Genomic DNA, 18,429 nt, shown 5'->3' on the forward strand with positions numbered 1-18,429 from the left:
TGTAACGCAAGTGTTGTGCACTTCTTTGTTATTTGGATAACCGTTCTGCTGTTGGTGTTATGGCGCATAACACGTCAGTTCTTTGACGTCTCTGGTATTTCCACAACGAAACTGTGGTATGGGTTACCTCAGCCATGGTTGAGAAGGAATTGGGGGAAAGGAACTTTGGCTTTGACTCCCTGAAGTACATGAACTGCGACATGGAGGAGAAAGGGATTGTTGCTCGTTAATGTCTCTCGCTTGAGCCCCGCTTGAGCCCCACTGCCCGGGATAGTATCATCTGGAGGCGCACACAGCTTTTGGCCATGATAATATGTATGATATTATATAGATATCCATGCATTATTTGATATTATTTAGATACAGAGCTCCAGGAATCCCGCCGGAGCACCCGGAGTGTTCTAGAATATTTACAGAACACGGCCAAAGGCTGTGTGCCTCGCCATACATACATCCACTGTAAACAGAGCGCATGGGACCGTGGCCACAAGCTGCTCAGAGCCACACCCCCACCCTCCTCCTTGACCCGCCTCTCTCCTCCTCATTTGCATTAAAGCTACAGACACCAAAACGGCGCGTTTGGGGAAAGCTCAATGTGCGACTGGCTCGTAGTGGCTGTAATTCTGCACCACAGCTGAATTTCGGGAACGTCTTCAAATACTGTGTTAGGGGCCCACTAATATCTATATTAAAGCATCCATAAAGTAGCATGCCATGGGACCTTTAAAGGAACACACAAGATATCTGTACATTTCCGTCTCCTTGTCATACCCAGATCAGACGAGTTGTTTCATTCCAAATTCATCCTTGTGTGAGTTTGAAGGGTTACCTTTCTCATAGCTGCTTCAATGGACTTGCAGAGTTAGATGCTGTTCTTGTGAGGGGAATTCACTTTTAATACCTTTCCAAAGATTCCCAATGTTTTCAGATTGGTCGCTTATTTAAAACGAGTGCCAGTAACAGTTGAGCATTTGGAATCTAGATACTGGAAATGTAGGAGGTGTGAACCTAGCCGTGCTTCTGGTGTCCACAGGGTCCCCTCCCATGGTGCACGTGTCTGAAGGGGAGACGGTGGAGCTCAACTGCACTCACGTCTCTGAACTCCCGGTCCTGTGGCAAAGATACCTGGGAGGGAGCCTGATCTCCCTGCTGGACCACAACGAGGACGGACACTTCAGCCTGGCCGCGGACAACAGCTCTCTGACGGTGCAGCGGGCGCGAAAAAAGCACAGCGGCATGTACCTCTGCCAGAGTAGGAATGCAGCGTACCTCACGGTGGATACGACCCTTCAGGAGGACCAACCAGGATCCTCGGAGGAAGATGAGGCGGAGGATACGACCACACCAGTACTGGGATCTGCTCACTACTGGAGGATCCCGGTGGGCGTGGCGGTGGGCATGGCACTGGGCCTGGCACTGGGCGCGGCCCTGGTCCTTCTGATTCATAGGAAGCATCGTTTCAGGAAAACGCTTCAGAACCACAGGAGCGACCCTACACCCGACCCCGTCATGACCTCTGACCCGACCTCTGACGGGCTGTATGAAGAGATCCCGGACCAAGGCGACGTCCTGCGACGGGAATCTGGCGGAGGAAACGTTTATCAGCTGGCCTATGCCCCGCCCCACGGTAACCAGCTCTACGCCACTGTTAATAAACCCAGGAGCGCTAGCCCGCAGCGCTAGGAAACTACGCTAGCCTCTGCTGCTCTCTATTGGAGAGAATTCTGACCAATCACATCCCTCCTGTGGGGAAAATTATAATGTTGTAATGTTTCAGATATCTGGTATTTTGTGTGGGTGATTATGAGTGACTTTCATCAATTAATATAATGTTCTGAATAAATGTTCTGTAACCGTAGAAAAATACACAACTTGTGGTGACCCGGGTTGTTGCGGTAACCAATTTATATGTTTCTACGGTAACCGACTGATATGTTGCTAGGGTAACCAATTAATATGTTGCTACGGTACAAGACAAATATATTCCTGCATCAACAAACTAATATGTTGCTAGGGTAACCAACTAATATGTTGCTACGGAAAACCAACTGATATGTTGCAACCAACTGATATGTTGCCATGGTAACCAACAGTAAAAGAGGAGATAGGTAGCGGTGCCGTTGGTCAGCGTTCAGAGCACACTCCATTTAATGACATTCAATGCCAACAGTTTGAACAATTCATATACAAAACTGTACACATTAATATTCCTATTTACATATCTTCGATACTTACTGTGGCCTGCGACTCGATTGGGGACAATTTAAAAACACGCGTTGCCATTTTGAACCAAGGAGAAACATTGATACTGACCTAAAGATAAACAAGATTCCCTCAACCCGATTGGCTAGAACCAAAGCTAAAATCGAACAACGTTGATCTGCCTAAGTGACCTCACCAGGGGCCTCATGTACTAAGGTTGCTAATGCGTACACACAAAAACGTGGCGTACGTCCTTTTCCACGCTCACGTTCAGATGTACAAAACGTGAAATGACCGTAAAAATGTGCGTTCCCCACGCCAGCTCCAGAGCTGTCGTACGCACGTTTCTACAGCTATTGTTCCTTTGGCGACACTTAGAGGTGACGCTGGGAAACTGGGAAAAGGTGAAAACAATGACTCAGAGTGATTTGCACATCAGAGACACACTAATGAACAATTAACACACCTTGCAATTATATGGGTGGCTATAAAAGCATGCGCAATGGATGAAGAAAATTGTTTTAAAAATGGCTGCGTTAGCGTGAGGACATCGCAAATGGTCAAATCCGAAGGGCGCTGGAGACGGCGGGGCCGACGGAGGAGACGCCGGGGCCGACGGAGGAGACGCCGGGGCCGACGGAGCAATCCGTGCCCTCTCCTTGCTTGTCTATTCAAAAATAAAAAATTTAAGTTAATAAACACGAGTCAAAGTCTTTAATATCCTGGCATCTTTACGCACGACTTATGTGTATTGCAAGCAGCCAATTGTATGACCAGTATAATTACAGCATTTATGACTTCAGCATATTTACCTTGGTGTCCCCTTCATGGGCTCCCACCACTCCGGTGAGAGCTGTGTCACCGATCAAAGCGGCCACTCTCAAATCGAAGGGGGAGAGTTCCCCCACTCCCGTCCCCCCACCTGTTGCGGTCACGCTTCGGCGGTGGGCAGAAACCCTCCGCTTCACCTCCACCTTGAGGTCTGATCACTTTTTTTTAATTTCAGAGTGTGTGCGCTGCTGAGACCCCACTGCATTGACGGCCTCGCAAACACACTCCCACTCACTTCTCTTTTGTTTTGCATTTATCCCTGTTGACAGGGTTCCAATAGCATATGCTTGCGCATTTCTACCCCGTGGAGCAAAATCTCGAGCTCAGACTCCGTGAAGTTTCGTTTTTTGCCTCTGTTCATGGTGCCAGGTGATCGGATTAAGAGGTGAATCTCAGGTCCAGGGGCCTATTTAAATGAAATTGCATATTTAAATGAGGGCGTGGACAGGGAGGAGTTTGGCACCTCGGCATGTGCGCTCAATTCCACGTTGATCGAGATGTACAAAAGAAACGTGCTTGGATCCATGCGTTCGCACACTTTGATACATCTGAATTTATTTGTGCGTAAGACAGTTTCTGGGTTTTGGCGTACGCCAAGTTTCAGTATGAAATCCACGCAAGTCTTAGTACATGAGGCCCCTGGGGTCTCATTTATAACCGTTGCGTACGCACAAAACGGGGCTGAAAGTTGCGTACGTGACTTTTCACGCCAAGGTTGTGATCTATAAAAAACCAACTTGACGGGAAAATGTGCGCAGCCCTAAGCAAACTCTGACCCATGCGTACGCATGGTTTGGAGGAAAAGGAGAATTGGCGACACAGACGGTGTGGTGGTGAACTGAAGTCAGACCGAAGAATTGCAGAGTGAGAAGAACGCTTATGTTTTATCATCGCCCTTCATAAATTTAATTTCAACCCGTATAATGCGTTAAATCCTAATCTGAATAATTTAAATCCACTGCGTTATTTCTCAGTTATAACTCCAGAAATATCTCCTTAGAATAGAAATAAAAAGAAATTCTCTATATTTAATCCCGTCACTCCATACTGTCCACTAACGGCGCGACTGCACGGAATAAAGCATCTGTCCAACATGTGTCAATAACATAATATTTTTATGTGACACTGTAAACACCTGTAATCCTTAGCCCAAGTGAAGGAGTTCAAGTAGGCTACCTCGGGGTCTTGTTCGGGAGTGAGGGTATGGAGCGTGAGATTGGCCGGAGAATCGGAGCAGCCGGGGCGGTATTGCGTTCGCTTTACCGCACCGTTGTAACGAAAAGAGAGCTGAGCCGCAAGGCAAAGCTGTCGATCTACCGGTCGATCTTCGTTCCTATCCTCACCTATGGTCATGACTCATGGGGGCTGGGTGATGACCGAAAGGACGAGATCGCGGGTACAAGCGGCCGAGATGAGTTCTCTCAGAAGGGTGGCTGGCGTCTCCCTTATGGATAGGGTGAGAAGCTCAGCCATCCGTGAGGAACTCGGATTAGAGCCGCTGCTCCTTTACTTAGAAAGGAGTCAGCTGAGGTGGTTCGGGCATCTGGTAAGGATGCCCACTGGGCGCCTTCCTTGGGAGGTGTTTCAGGCACGTCCAGTGGGGAGGAGACCTCGGGGAAGAGGACAAGGTGGAGAGATTATATCTCAACACTGGCCTGGGAACGCCTCGGGATCCCCCCGTCAGAGCTGGTCAATGTGGCCCGGGAAGGGGAAGTCTGGGGCCCCCTGCTTGAGCTGCCCCCCCCCGCGACCCGACCCCGGATAAGCGGACGAAAATGAGATGAGATGAGACTGTAAACACATAATCAAATGTCAATTAAATCCCAAGTGTGAAAAACCAAGCCACACCCCTCATCACAATCGTTGTCCGTTACTCTTGATGCTTTTCATGACAAATCAGCCATTAAAAAGGGGTTATGTTCAAGAACATTTTACGTGGGTGATTACAAACTGATTATCCTAGGCGTTCTGGTCAGTCTTATTACCGTAACCCTATAAATACAGAGGTGAGCGCCGTGGTAATGCTGCACCATATGGCACTTCTGGCGGACCATGCAAATGGCAGGAATCGGAGGGAGAGGGTATTTAGGGACCATAACGATTTATTGGTAGGCTAGATAAAAATATGTAACTCTATGTCAGACCACTTCTTTTTTTAATTATGGGACAGTGCGCTCCGTGCTACTGACAGAGTTCACTGCTGCAGCAACATGTTGCGACTCACTCTGCTTTTTGTTGTTGGCGATCCCAATCCCGTGACCGCCGAACAAAACTACCTTTCGGGCCTCCATCTCACCCACAAGTGTCTCCACTTCAACCTCCGTGAAATTTCGCTTTTTTGATTTTCTCAGTACTTCTGCCATTGTTTCCAACAAGACATAATACCGGCATCTGAGTCTGTTTTATATGCAGATCGCATTCATGAGGTCATTTGCATTGACCATTTATGGTTAAAAAGGGGCGTGTAGAGGGCGGAACGTGAAGCTGATTCAGCTGCGCACAATTGTAGTCAGTATGTGATTTATAAAGCAAAGATTGCGTACAGGTGTGCGTACGCAGTGTTTTATAAATCCGAATATTTTTTGGCGCACGCAAAACTTGGCTTCTGGGCGTACGCACATTTTTAGTAACGATCCCACGCACAGTTTTATAAATGAGACCCCTGGCCAGTCAGAAAGGCTTGGTGCAGTACTGTGTGTCCACCACCGGTGGTGCTGTCCCTGTAATTAGAACTCAGTAGCTGGTTTACACACTAAATTCCCTCTTAGCATAGTTCAATGTAGGCTTAAGTCATATCTTAAAACTTACACCTCCTATTGAGTAGGTGTAAAGTCCGCTGTTTGGCATGGCTTTTCATTTCGATCGGTTACAAAATTTACTTCAAAATGAAGAAAATGAGGGAGAATATGGTTTACGGAGACATTGCGTTCTTCGTGATAGGTTTAATCAACTAGATATGTACGACGACGTTGATTTAGTTTAATGTAAGTGTGATATCCACGTGGATACTTTAGAACTCGTCTAATAAGTTTAAGACCACACATGGATACTTTAGAACCGGTTTAAATGTAAGTGTGACATCCACATGGATACTTTAGAACTGGTTTAATCACCTCCAAGTGACCTCGTCTCTCGTTGATCATCCTCTCATCTCGGTTCCCAAAGAGTTTCTTCGGAGGGATATCCAGAGCAGCGAGCTGCAGGTCAAAACACAACACAAACACAACACTAAGTACTCAGAGCAGCGAGCTGCAGGTCATCAGACACAACACAAACACAACACTCAGTACTCAGAGCAGAGAGCTGCAGGTCAAAACACAACACAAACACAACACTCAGTACTCAGAGCAGAGAGCTGCAGTTCAAAACACAACACAAACACAACACTCAGTACTCAGAGCAGAGAGCTGCAGGTCAAAACACAACACAAACACAACACTCACTCAGTACTCAGAGCAGTGAGTTGCAGGCCGGCGAGGCAAGGGAACTTTATTTACACAGCACTTTTCTACAAGAGGCAGACTCAAAGTGCATCACATACAATCAACACATCTGTGAGAGTGATGTAGGACCGTCACCTACGGGTATTTCATCTTGAGGCTCCGATGCATCTCCCGGAAACGGCTGTACCTCCTGAAGACCGTCCATGTCTCGTCCCCCACAGAGATCTCCATAAACTCCCCCATAAACGGTCATGCCCCCCCTTACCTGCAAGAACTCATCACTCCCCAAACATCAACCCGCCCCCTCAGATCCAATAACAGTCTGTCCCTGCAGATCCCAAACACCAGGCTACGCACCATGGGCGACCGGGCCTTCGCCGCTGCAGCCCCTCGACTGTGGAACAGCCTCCCGGACCACTTAAGGGCAACACAAACACTAGCCTGTTTTAAGACTGGCCTAAAAACCTTTTTATTCATAAAGGCATTTCCTACTTTTTAAAAATTGTATACTAGCACTCTGAGATTCTGCTAGAATGAAGAGTGCTCAACAAATAAAATGAATTATTATTATTATCTAGGATTATAGAATGGGGATCATAGGATCTACATTTATAGGATCTAGGATTATAGGATCTAGGATCATAGGATCTAGGTCCATAGGATCATAGGATCTAGGATTATAGGATCTAGGATCTAGGATTATACGATCATGGATCATAGGGTCTAGATTTACAGGTTTCCAGGTCAAAGTTCTCCTTTGTTCATTTCTAAAGGACTTTGTTCATGTGATTGTAGACCGAGGAGACAGGAGTGAATTCATGGAGATATTTATAAGGTTTGTAATGCTGCTCTCTTTGGCCTTGATATGCATTAGTGTTTGTGATGTCATTTGTCTGTTACGGCGGTGTGAAAGCTGGGTCATGGATCTGGGCGGTGACACCGTAGGTAAAACACCTGTTCACCTCAGGGAGGTAGAGAGGCTGATGGCTCGCCATAGTGCTGACGGCAACTTCTTTTTGATCGCTGTCGTTATGACATTCAAATCAGTTTACACTTTAAGTCAATAAAAGTTACTTAAACGTATGTTGGGATCTCAGCTAATTTATTTTGGAAGTGTCAGGAAACAGGACAGGATACCAGAACCGACCCCATCCACTCGGTGGGTTTTAGCCTGTTTCCTGTAGGAGCTGCAATACCAACAAAGCTCTATATTGAATGTACTCTGGGAGACCAGATTAAAATAATTTATTCATATCTATATGTATCTATACCTTTATATATATATATATATATATATATATATATATATATATATATATATATATATATATATATATATATATGAATCTATATAGATATCTATATTGAAATAGGGATGTAGAGCTATCCATACAGCTCTGTAAACTCACCTTCACTTCATACTCATAGTGCTCGTCCTTGCCCTGTCCGCGCAGCAGGTAGCAAGGAACGTTCACCTGTAGGGGCCCCTGCTGGGCGGGGGGGCCGCTGGGGGCCGCGGGGGACACACACTGCCATGATGTCATCATGAGAGGTGAGAAAAAGACACAGAGAGAGTATTATTCTATATTATATAGATATAGAGCTCCAGGAGTCCGCAAACAGCAACAATCCCTTCTCCTCCATGCTGTGGTTCAGTCTGACAGCTCATTGGTCAATGGGCAGCAGCTCATTTGCATTAAAGCTACAGAACCCAGAAACAGCGCGTTCTGAAGGGACTGAAACAGAGGGGATGGGATTTTTTTTTCCTAAAAGCTATTTCCAGCAAAGAGCTTCAAAAACATGTTTTCTGGAACTCAAATACTATGTTTACTTGTTGTGCAAACGCCATAATAAGTCTCCTATAAAATATACTTTGTTTCTGGGGAAATATCAGTAGGCCTATAGCTCATAGTGTGTGAGTTAAGTAATTCCACAGTGGAGGCACCGCGCTATTATTTCTTCATTCTTTCATTCTAATTACATACGCCTTTGTTAATAACATCTATTGGTAAAAAGGAGATTTAGCCAACTCACCATCAACTGCTAAGCACTCAGGATCCTGATAATTAAAACATTTATATAGTAACCTTACATAATATTACACTTCCAGCGCCAGGAAGGGGTTACACTTACAAGAATTAATTCACAAGATGAATTCAGTTGATTACATGTTGATTACAAATAAATGGTTTTGTTTTGGATGAAAAGAGAATAAAAGATACATTCAAATCCAGAGTCAATGCGTCATCTTTATTGATTCATTGTATGAATAAATATTATACTTTATGGAAGAATTCACTATGCATATTAATGTGATACTTTTTAAATTATTCATTTTATATATAAATGTTATACTTTATTCAGGAAATCAATATATATATAAATGTTATACTTTATTAAATTATTCATTATGAGTAGATACTTTTGTAATATTGTGCTTGATCATATAATCATATTATTTTACACTTTCAACGCAGCATTGTGAACCCTTTCTCCAGATAGAACCCTGGAATCAGGATATTATAATTAAAATATTGTAGCGACCCTGGGACATTTAAAGAGTTTGTGTGTTATGTGTTGCATGTATTTCGTTGTCCGTTATGCCAGTTGTGCATGCATTGGAATGTTCTTCTTGTCAATCAGTGTGGGGGCGAATCATCAGGTCCGCTGGGGGAGGGCCTTGGGAGAACAGGAGGGTGGGGGCTTGCAGGTTGAAGGGACCGGGTTGGGGGCGGGGGGTTGCCCGGGTTAGATAACCGGTTGTTGTTAGTGTGGATTTTGGCTGTTGGTCACGGGTTTCAGTGACTTGGTTTGTTACATTAAAGTTCCTATGAGTACTCATGACTGGACATCGTTATGGCAAGGTCATTACAATATGAAGGCCTTGGTGGATATTACAAATAGCCAACCTTATTTTTTAAGTCCTCAAAGACATTATAGAGGGTGGATTCAGCTGATTAATACGCTGAATAATAGGATTAGATCAATAAAATTCCCTTATGAGACCCAGTATCTTCACCATCCCTAACACGATGACGTCACGTCCTGTGCATTAGAGAGATACCCATAGCATCACTTCCTGTTGCTCAGGTAGAAAGAGATGGTGATGATAGCGAACAGCGCTTTGTTCTCTGGGAGCTGTCATGCCTCAGTGGCTGATGAGCGCCACCACCCTGAGAGCTGCCCTGAGGCGGTGCAGTCCTCCGTTAGGTCCTCACTGTCAGGAGCACAGCTGCTCCACCAGCACCCGGGCGTCCGCCGTGCGTCCAAACCTCAGCTTCCAGGACTCCGGGGGTCCGGGACCTAGAGGGCCGTGGGGGTCTTCTCCTGCACCGAACACCACCTCCACCTCCAGGCAGCCGTCGGCACTGCCCCACCCGCACGCCCTGCACCCGGGCCCGCGGCCGCGTCCCCCCCCCCCCCTCTCGTTACTGGGGCTGCACCAGCGTGTTTCCTTTTGTCTTCAGGCCCGGCAGGTGAAGCGGGGGTCCACTACGGTGTCGTTCAGCGACCTCACCGGCCGCACCGTCACCAAGGAGACGCCGCAGAGACGCCGAAACCCGGCCAGAACATTCTATTCATGTTATAATAATATACATAGTGTGGGATTCAAAGTGTTGGCCTTTTTAAAGATGAACCGCAATAAACAAGCTTTGAGAGAGAAAAAATAGTGTTGTTTTAGGATTTGGGAACATCAACATTGTAGAATGAGATATTTAAATTCTGAAATGTGCTTATAACACATGCCTCCTCCTGTTTGTGTATATTGTTGACATGATGTAGATGTTCATATATATATGATATACTTACACAATGAAAAAGTTTTTTTCTGCTGAAAGCAGAAGAAGCGTGATTCTCGGGGGTTAAGACGCGCCCTTGGAGGGTAAATTACTCAACGTTTGAGATTGATGTCAGAGATTTCTGAGGTGCACAAGATGAAGGTCTACGGCTGGATGGCAGTGGCTGGGTGGCTCGTTCAGGCTCAACAAGGTAAAGAATAGCCCTACACTGAAACTTAACAAATCACTGATGATCACTAGTGATTAGTTAATAACTTTAATTAGTGATTAAAGTCATGTCTAGGAATCGGTAACCAATAAGTAATTAAAGGGGCTATGTTTAGAGAAGGTAGGGGTTAGACAGTAGAGAGACGGTTCATTAAGGAGCAGGATAGCTTCATTCAGTCTAGATTGACCCACGCATACGTCACCGTTCGTCAGCCGAAAGAAAGCAAGTGGTCATCATATGCAAATGTATCTGGAACATTGTTGTTGTTTACATAAACTTTGAGCCTTTTAGATTACTAATTAAAATGAGTGCCATTAAGAGTTGAGCATTTGGAATCTAGATACTGGAAATGTAGGAGGTGTGAACCTAGCCGTTTCTCTGGTGTGCACAGGGTCCCCTCTCGATGTGCACGTGTCTGAAGGGAAGACGGTGGAGCTCAAGTGTCTTCACGTCTCTCCACTCCCAGTCCGCTTGGAGAGATACCAGAATGGGAACCTGGTCTCCCTGCTGGACCACAACGAGGACGGACACTTCAGCCTGGCTGCGGACAACTGCTCTCTGAGGGTGCAGCGGGCGCTAGCAGAGCACAGCGGCCTGTACCACTGCCAGGGTAAGAACACAGTGTACCTTAAGGTGGATCCGCCCCTTCAGGAGGACCAACCAGGAGCCTCGGAGGAAGATGAGGCGGAGGATACGACCACCCCGTTACTGGGATCTGCTCGCTACTGGAGGATCCGGGTGGGCGTGGCCGTGGCGGTAGGCGTGGCGGTGGGCGTGGCACTGGAAGCTACCTTGGTCCTTCTGAATCAAAGGAAGAACCGTTCCAGGAAAACGCTTCGGAACCACAGGAGCGACCCTACACCCGACCCCGTCGTGACCTCTGACCCGACCTCTGACGGGGTGTATGACGAGGGCCCGGACCAAGGCGACGTCCTGCGACGGGAATCAGGCGGAGGAAACGTTTACCAGCTGGCCTATGCCCCGCCCCTCGGTAACCACCCTTACGCCACTGTTGATAAACCCAGGAGCGCTAGCCCGCAGCGCTAGGAAACTACGCTAGCCTCTGCTGCTCTATTGGAGGGAATTCTTATTGAAACGTGACTGTATACAACCGTCAGACCTTAATGTTGTCTAATAAAAAATACCATCTATCCATACTGTTACAAAACATAACTTTCCTACTGTCTTGTCTTTCCTGAACAAGTGCATTTCCTGTTAATGTAAATCAGAAATAATGAAAGTGCATTTTCTGCAACCAAAATCAATCATTACTCAAACTCCCCCCCCCCTTTTTTTTCTCTTTCCCCCAAAGTTCATACTGCAAAGTCTCTTGAACCAGATTTTTCCCCCAAAACAGCCCCACATTCCCTGTTCACCAGTTCAGTGTGACTGGAGGCTTGCCCACTGCCAGAACGAGTGACGACCTCAGTCAATTGTGGTCGTGTGGGAGTGTATTGTGTCGCCGCACCCTGTGTGTCCCCAGTGTCAGTATCAGTGACCTCTGGAGTCACCTGGTCAGAACTTTCACTGACAGGCGTAGACTGCAGGTGGCATCTGTTCCTTGTTCTACCTCACCTGTTTTTACTATTTGTTAAATATAGTTTTTTATATTGAAGTTCAATAAATGTTCCTTTTTTTTAATTGAGACTTGTAACATTTGTTATCAGTGTCATTTTTATGATTGAGGGAGCAAAAAAAAAAAAAAAAAAAAAAAAAAAAAAGTAGTATCGGCTCTAAATATCGGTATCGTCGTATCGGCGTATCGGCTAAGGCTGATGAAAAAATATCGGTATCGTATCGGCCCTAAAAAATCCGTATCGGTCGATCCCTAGTCCTCACTAAACTCCCTGATCTCTGCTGAAGCTAGCTGGGGCCCATTATCACTCACTATCACTTCGGGGATACCGAAAAGTGCAAACGTGGCTTTCAGCTTAGCTACAACCTAGTAGGTAGTAGTTGTAGGCAGATTCAACAATTCTAGATATCTGGAGTAATAATCTGACACTACTTGTAGTTGTGCTTCTCGTACTCGCACAGATCTATAGCAATTTTCTGCCATGGCCTGGATGGGAGCTCACTGGGCATTAATGGCTCCTTTCTCTGAGTGTTTTTGTTCTCTCTACAGAATGTACACTGCTATACTGTTCTAGTTATCTCCTCAGCTATTCCAGGCCACCATACCGATTGGTAGGCTCTTTCCCTGCACTTCACTAGGCCTTGGTGACCATCATGAATTATTTTTAGTATGACTTCTCTCACTTCAGTGGGAATGACGATGCGTTGGCCTCTAGTGACTAAACCTTATACCTCTGATAGCTCTCCTCTCACTTTGTAGAAGTCTTTAACTGCCTCCGGCACCTTACCTTCAAAATCGATCCACCCACTTCTAATGAAACCTTTGACTGTCTGGAGCTGCATTTCTTTTGCAGTGTGCTGTCTTAGCTCTGCCATTCGGTGTGGTGTGGCTGGGACCTGGTCCATAACAGCCTCAATGTGTGCTGTTACCTCCTCATGACAATCCCCATCCCCCTGCAACCTACATACAGTGGGTTAGTGTGAAGCCCCACCACACGATACGTTGGATGACCTAATGAGTCATACGTAAGTGATTCTCTGGGTCGTCTTTCCCTCTGTGAACGACGTGGTTGCATGTCAGTGAGTTCTGGCTCCCGGTGGCCAGAACAGTCTGCAGCTGGAACTGTCTGTGGCACCTCTTCAGTGTCAACTCTAGTGATGTCATCGCGTTGTCCTGCTCACTACGGTGAGGGTTTCGTATGATTCTGTTAATTAATTAAGGGCGCCACCAGAGGGCGCCCCCGACACACCCCGATTATTATTTTTTTCTGGCTCAATGGGCCCCTGACGCCGTCTGGGCCTCGGTGCAGTGCACCGGTTGCACCGTCGATATTTACGCCACTAGTTTTAGAGTTTGCAATGCTCGTGTATTTTTGTAGTTTTCAGAATAAACGGTTCTCAAACTCTCTGCCTTGATCATGATGTATTTTAGCAGGAAAACCATATTCCAGGGCAAAACCGTTAAATCGTGTCTGCTGCCGTTTTGCCTGATTTGTTACGGGTTGGGCACGCTTGGGCAAACTTGTTAAATTTGTCAATAATTACCAAAATATATTCATACCCTCCCCTGCTTTCTCAAGGTGAAGATAGTCAGAGATGATCTCAAATGGTGCTGTAGCCGTAAATGACACATGGGAGATCGGGTATGGACTGCAGGTTTCTTTTGATACATTTACACACTTTTGTAATGAAAAACTTGTTGTCCTCCTGCATCCCAGGCCAATAAAACCTCTGTCTAGCCAGGTGTAAGACCCGTTCCACCCCCAGGTGACCCATTTCACAGTGAAGATATATGTAAACCAACTGTACACTTCAGGAAGCCCAATTTGACTACATGATGCCGTCTTGCGTTTTAACAAACCCTCGGGAGAAACATAGTCTTTTCCACTCATGTAACAGTTGTTTACCTTTCATCTTGTCTGGTTTCTCTCCAGACATTTTCAGCTGTGTCTTGCAGCAGCGCTTTCAGTAGCTCTTGCTGTGTTTCTTTATGTCTGACTGGGTATCGGCAGCTATTTTTTGTATCTGTGGGCTGCAGGTAATGGCTGAGATCCAGGCCACATCATGCTCTTCCTGATTTTCAACTGCATTGAATATCGAACCTAGCACCTGGGGGCCACACTGCCCTGTGCATTCACACATTAATGCATTCATACTCACATGTGCTCGGGACAGGAAGTCTGCGTCCGTGTTCACTTTCCCCGGACGGTACTTTAATGTCAGGTTAAAGTCAGCTCGGACACCCAGCGATGTCCTGTTGCGTTTAGTTTAGCTGTGCTCCGGACATAAGTAACAGGGTTATTATCGCTGTATACATTTACAGAGGGAGCATAAAACAAATAGTCTCTAAACCTGTCTGTAACCGCCCACTTGAGTGCTAAAAACTCCAGTTTTCCTGAATATAGTCTGTAGTTTTTTTCTGCTAGTGTCAATGTCCGTGAGCCATAGCCGATGACTCTAAGTTTGCCTTCATGTCTCTGATAAAGGACTTCTCCCGACCCAGTCCCTCCTCTGAAGCGTCAACATGCAAAATATATGGATCCTTAAATCTTGGATATGCCATTACAGATGGGTTTGTCAAGACATCAACAAGATAGTGCAATGCTTTTTGGTGTGAGTCAGTCCACTCTATTTTCTGATTTGGAGGGGCTTGACCTGCCCTCGCTGATCAAAATTTGGACTTAGACTCATTACTTTGGGTTATGTCTGATGAGAGCAGGTCATACAGGCATTTTGCATGACGGGGAAAATCCTGCACCTAACTCCTATAGTAACCCAGGAACCCTAAAGGTTTACGGAGCTCTCTGATGTTTGTAGGTGGTTTTGTTTTAAGCGCTTGTACTGCAGCTACCTCTTTATTGTCCATCCTGTAGCCGTCAGCTGAGATCACTTTTCCAAGATAATGCACCTCATTTTTGAAAACGTCACATTTATCCGGCCTCATATCCTCAACATGCTGAGAGAATGTGGGCAGTTTTTGCCTTTTTTTCTGCCTTGCATGCAGGTGTACAGGCTCTGTCGGTGGGTTTACCTTTGAGTTTTGGTATTTTTGGGACATTGCTCTTGAGGTTATGGCGTGTCCCCCAGTCACACCCTCCGGCAGTTTCCCACAGTTTTTTGTCCCTCCCCTACTCTATACACTTTTACCCAATGTGTGTCACTGCCTCATTTAAAACAATGGCTGCAGTTTTTGTTGTCCAGCTGACATGCTACACACAGTCTTTTTGGCCTCCTAGGAGCGTTACCAGATAGCAAAATTGTTTTGGGCCAAAACTGCCATGCCATTTTGGCAAAGCTTTGGAATGATGTACGGCCCAAATTTGGGCCAAATTAGGCGTGCCAAAAGAAAAACCAAAGGAGGCCAAAACCCAGCCAAAACTAATTTTGGAATACCAAAATGTAGCCAGAAGTATCCCAAAGAGTGGCCAAAATCCCCAGAACCTTGCCAAAAAAAAGCCACAACTGACCCAAAGTGATCCCTAACTGACCCAAAGTGATCCCATAACTGACCCAAAGTGATCCCATAACTGACCCAAAGTGATCCCATAACTGACCCAAAGTGATCCCATAACTGACCCAAAGTGATCCCATAACTGACCCAAAGTGATCCCATAACTGACCCGAAGTGATCCCATAACTGACCCAAAGTGATCCCATAACTGACCCAAATTGATTCCATAACTGACCCAAATTGATCCCATAACTGACCCAAAGTGATCCCATAACTGACCCAAAGTGATCCCATAACTGACCCAAAACTCATAAATTACATTGTTAATTTATGTTCTATGTGTATAATGCACAAATAATGAAACAAAATATTTTAAAGTAGTGTGGAGTATGTAAATGATGAGACAAGAGACGGAGATGGGTCGAGTCAGCTTTACTCTCCACTTCCAAACAAACGAGTGATACTCGCACATGAGTTCAAATCGAAACTGACGTAAACCGGAACCGTTTATCTTAAAGGTACAGTCCCTTGAATGTGAATGTCTCACACAGTAATTGTGGGTCACCACACAGGCCCCCCCAGAATTCACCCAAACGAACAGGGCCAGACCGAACAGGTAACACACAGAGAACATCGGACACCCACTAGCGTTAAACAGAATACACTAGTACAAAACAGTCCCTAGAAAAATCAACGCCTAGGGGGGCGGACCAGGCGGCCAGAACGGCTGCGCCTAACAGGAGAAGGGCAAGAGGCAGGAGCAGGTGTCGAGGCCGCCGCAGGATCAGGGGTAGAGGCTGCCGCAGGCGGGCGCCCCCGCCGCGGGGGCTGAGCCAGCTGGAGCGGTTCGCCAACATCCACATGAGCAGGCTTGAGCCGGTCTATAGCCACCCGCTCAGGCCTGCCCCCCATATCCACAACAAAGTTCTTAGGCCCACCCTCCAAGACGCGGAAGGGCCCATCGTAGGGGGGCCGCAGCGGGGTACGGTGGCCATCGTGGCGGATGAAGACGTACTTGGCCGACGGTAAATCCCTGGGAACGTAGGACCGGGGGAGGCCATGGCGAGACGTCGGAACGGGAATGAAAGCGTCCGCAATGTCCCGGGACGCAGCACGATGGGAGGCAGCCGACCACGGGGCCGTGGCGTCCGGAAGAAACTCCCCAGGGACGCGCAGGGGCTGGCCGTACACCAGCTCTGCCGACGAGGCCTGAAGATCGTCCTTGGGGGCGGAGCGAAGGCCCAGCATAACCCACGGGAGGCGGTCAGCCCAGTCGCCGCCCGTAAGGCTGGCCCTGAGCGCGGCCTTCATGTCCCGATGAAACCGCTCGCAAAGCCCGTTGCTCTGTGGGTTATAGGCTGTGGTGCGGTGGACCTTCACCCCCAGGACCCCGGCGACCGCAGTCCAAAGCTCCGACGTGAACTGCGGCCCCCGGTCTGAGGAAATGTCTGACGGTGTGCCGAAACGGGCCACCCAAGCCATAACGAACGCCCGGGCCACCTCAGCTGCTGTAGTGGAGGACAGGGGAACCACTTCTGGCCACCTGGTGGTCCGGTCCACCATGGTGAGGAGGTAGGTGTAACCACGGGAGGGTGAAAGCGGGCCCACCAGGTCCACATTCACGTGGTCGAAACGCCTCTCCGGCACTTTGAAGAGTGCCAAGGGGGCTTTGGTATGCCGAGTCACCTTCGCACGCTGGCACGCCACACAGACAGCAGCCCAGGCCCTGACGTCCTTCCGCAGGCCCGGCCAGACGAACTTGGCCCCCACGAGCTTGGCAGAGGCCTTCACCCCAGGGTGGGAAAGGCTGTGGATCGTGTCGAACACCTTACGCCTCCAGCCAGCAGGCACCATGGGGCGCGGTTGGCCAGTAGAGACGTCGCAGAGGAGCGCAGTGTTGGCCGTGCCAAACACCACATCCTCCATAAGGAGTGCCGTGGGGGCTGTCCTGTAGGCCTGCACCTCAGAGTCAATAGCCTGATCCCCAGCCATAGCTGCGTAATCGAGGCCCAAGTGGACGGAACCAACAACCACCCGAGAGAGGCAGTCGGCTACAAAATTGTCTTTGCCGGCCACATGCTGAACGTCGGTGGTGTACTCCGAGATGGCGGAGAGCTGACGCTGCTGTCGACCAGACCATGGCTCCGAAGATTTCGCCATGGCGAACGTCAGCGGCTTGTGGTCAACAAAAGCCGTGAACCGACGGCCCTCCAGCAGGAAGCGGAAATGACGGGTGGCGAGGAAAAGAGCCAGGAGCTCCCTGTCGAAAGCGCTGTATTTCCTCTCGTTGTCGCGGAGCTTCCTGCTGAAAAAGGCTAGCGGTTGCCAGGCTCCGCTCACCCACTGCTCACACACAGCCCCCACGGCGTAATCAGAGGCGTCCGTAGTAAGGGCAACAGGGGCGGCCGGAGACGGGTGCGCCAGCAGAGCAGCGTTGGCCAACGCGGTTTTGGCAGCATCGAAGGCAGCCGTCATTTCCGTGGACCAATCCAACACGTCTGCAGGCTTCCTGCCCCGCAAGGCGTTGTACAAGGGGCGCATGAGCTGGGCCGCATGGGGAAGGAAACGGTTATAGAAGTTCACCATGCCCAGGAACTCCTGCAGGGACTTCACAGTGCGCGGACGTGGGAAACTGGCGATGGCATCCACCTTGGCCGGGAGGGGAACCGCCCCCTGCGGAGTGACGTGGTGGCCGAGGAAGGTAATGGATGACCGGCCAAACTCGCACTTGGCCGGGTTGACAATGAGACCATGCTCACTGAGCCGACCGAACAGCTGCCGTAGATGCGTCAGGTGGTCGTCCGCGGACGCACTGGCAACAAGGATGTCATCCAGATAGACGAACAGGAACGGCATGTCCCGCAGCACAGAATCCATGAGGCGCTGGAACGTCTGCGCTGCACCCTTGAGGCCGAAAGG

The 18,429-nt window shown here is 48.0% G+C and overlaps 3 protein-coding genes across 5 annotated transcripts in view; 2 read left to right on the forward strand and 1 right to left on the reverse strand.

The window, feature by feature from the left end:
* Positions 1–1,868, forward strand: part of LOC115540037 (uncharacterized) — a 45,574-nt gene extending 43,706 nt beyond the window's left edge. For both annotated transcript variants that reach the window (XM_030351012.1, XM_030351010.1), the window contains exon 2: positions 1,034–1,868. In XM_030351012.1, the coding sequence (XP_030206872.1) occupies positions 1,034–1,683 (650 nt within the window). In that variant the 3' untranslated portion in view covers positions 1,684–1,868. The remainder of the gene's footprint in view (positions 1–1,033) is intronic.
* Positions 1,869–5,940: 4,072 nt separating this feature from the next.
* On the reverse strand, positions 5,941–8,139 carry LOC115540047 (kinesin-like protein KIF16B). Of its 2 annotated transcripts, none has more exons than XM_030351031.1 (2): positions 7,886–8,139; positions 5,941–6,230 (listed from the first exon to the last, which is right to left on the reverse strand). In XM_030351031.1, exons 1-2 carry the CDS (start codon positions 8,021–8,023, stop codon positions 6,096–6,098), a joined length of 273 nt encoding a protein of 90 aa, XP_030206891.1. In that variant the 5' UTR covers positions 8,024–8,139; the 3' UTR covers positions 5,941–6,095. The 2 variants fall into 2 exon arrangements, 1 of the variants encoding a protein (XP_030206891.1); XR_003976094.1 differs by lacking the exon at positions 5,941–6,230 and adding an exon at positions 6,437–6,701.
* Positions 8,140–9,183: 1,044 nt separating this feature from the next.
* LOC115540036 (uncharacterized) lies at positions 9,184–11,657 on the forward strand. The gene is made up of 2 exons (XM_030351008.1): positions 9,184–10,466; positions 10,876–11,657. Exons 1-2 carry the CDS (start codon positions 10,385–10,387, stop codon positions 11,529–11,531), a joined length of 738 nt encoding a protein of 245 aa, XP_030206868.1. The 5' UTR covers positions 9,184–10,384; the 3' UTR covers positions 11,532–11,657.
* The last annotated feature ends 6,772 nt before the right edge of the window (positions 11,658–18,429 follow it).

This window comes from Gadus morhua, chromosome 3 (genome assembly GCF_902167405.1).
Source record: "Gadus morhua chromosome 3, gadMor3.0, whole genome shotgun sequence".
Taxonomy (NCBI): domain Eukaryota; kingdom Metazoa; phylum Chordata; class Actinopteri; order Gadiformes; family Gadidae; genus Gadus; species Gadus morhua.

Coding starts and splice junctions, on each gene's coding strand:
- LOC115540047 (XM_030351031.1), bottom strand. CDS start 8,023: ATGATGACATCATGGCAGTGTGTGTCCCCCGCGGCCCCCAGCGGCCCC. Junction 6,231..7,885: donor ACTATGAGTATGAAGTGAAG/GTGAGTTTACAG, acceptor TTTGACCTGCAG/CTCGCTGCTCTGGATATCCC.
- LOC115540036 (XM_030351008.1), top strand. CDS start 10,385: ATGTCAGAGATTTCTGAGGTGCACAAGATGAAGGTCTACGGCTGGATG. Junction 10,467..10,875: donor GCTCGTTCAGGCTCAACAAG/GTAAAGAATAGC, acceptor TGGTGTGCACAG/GGTCCCCTCTCGATGTGCAC.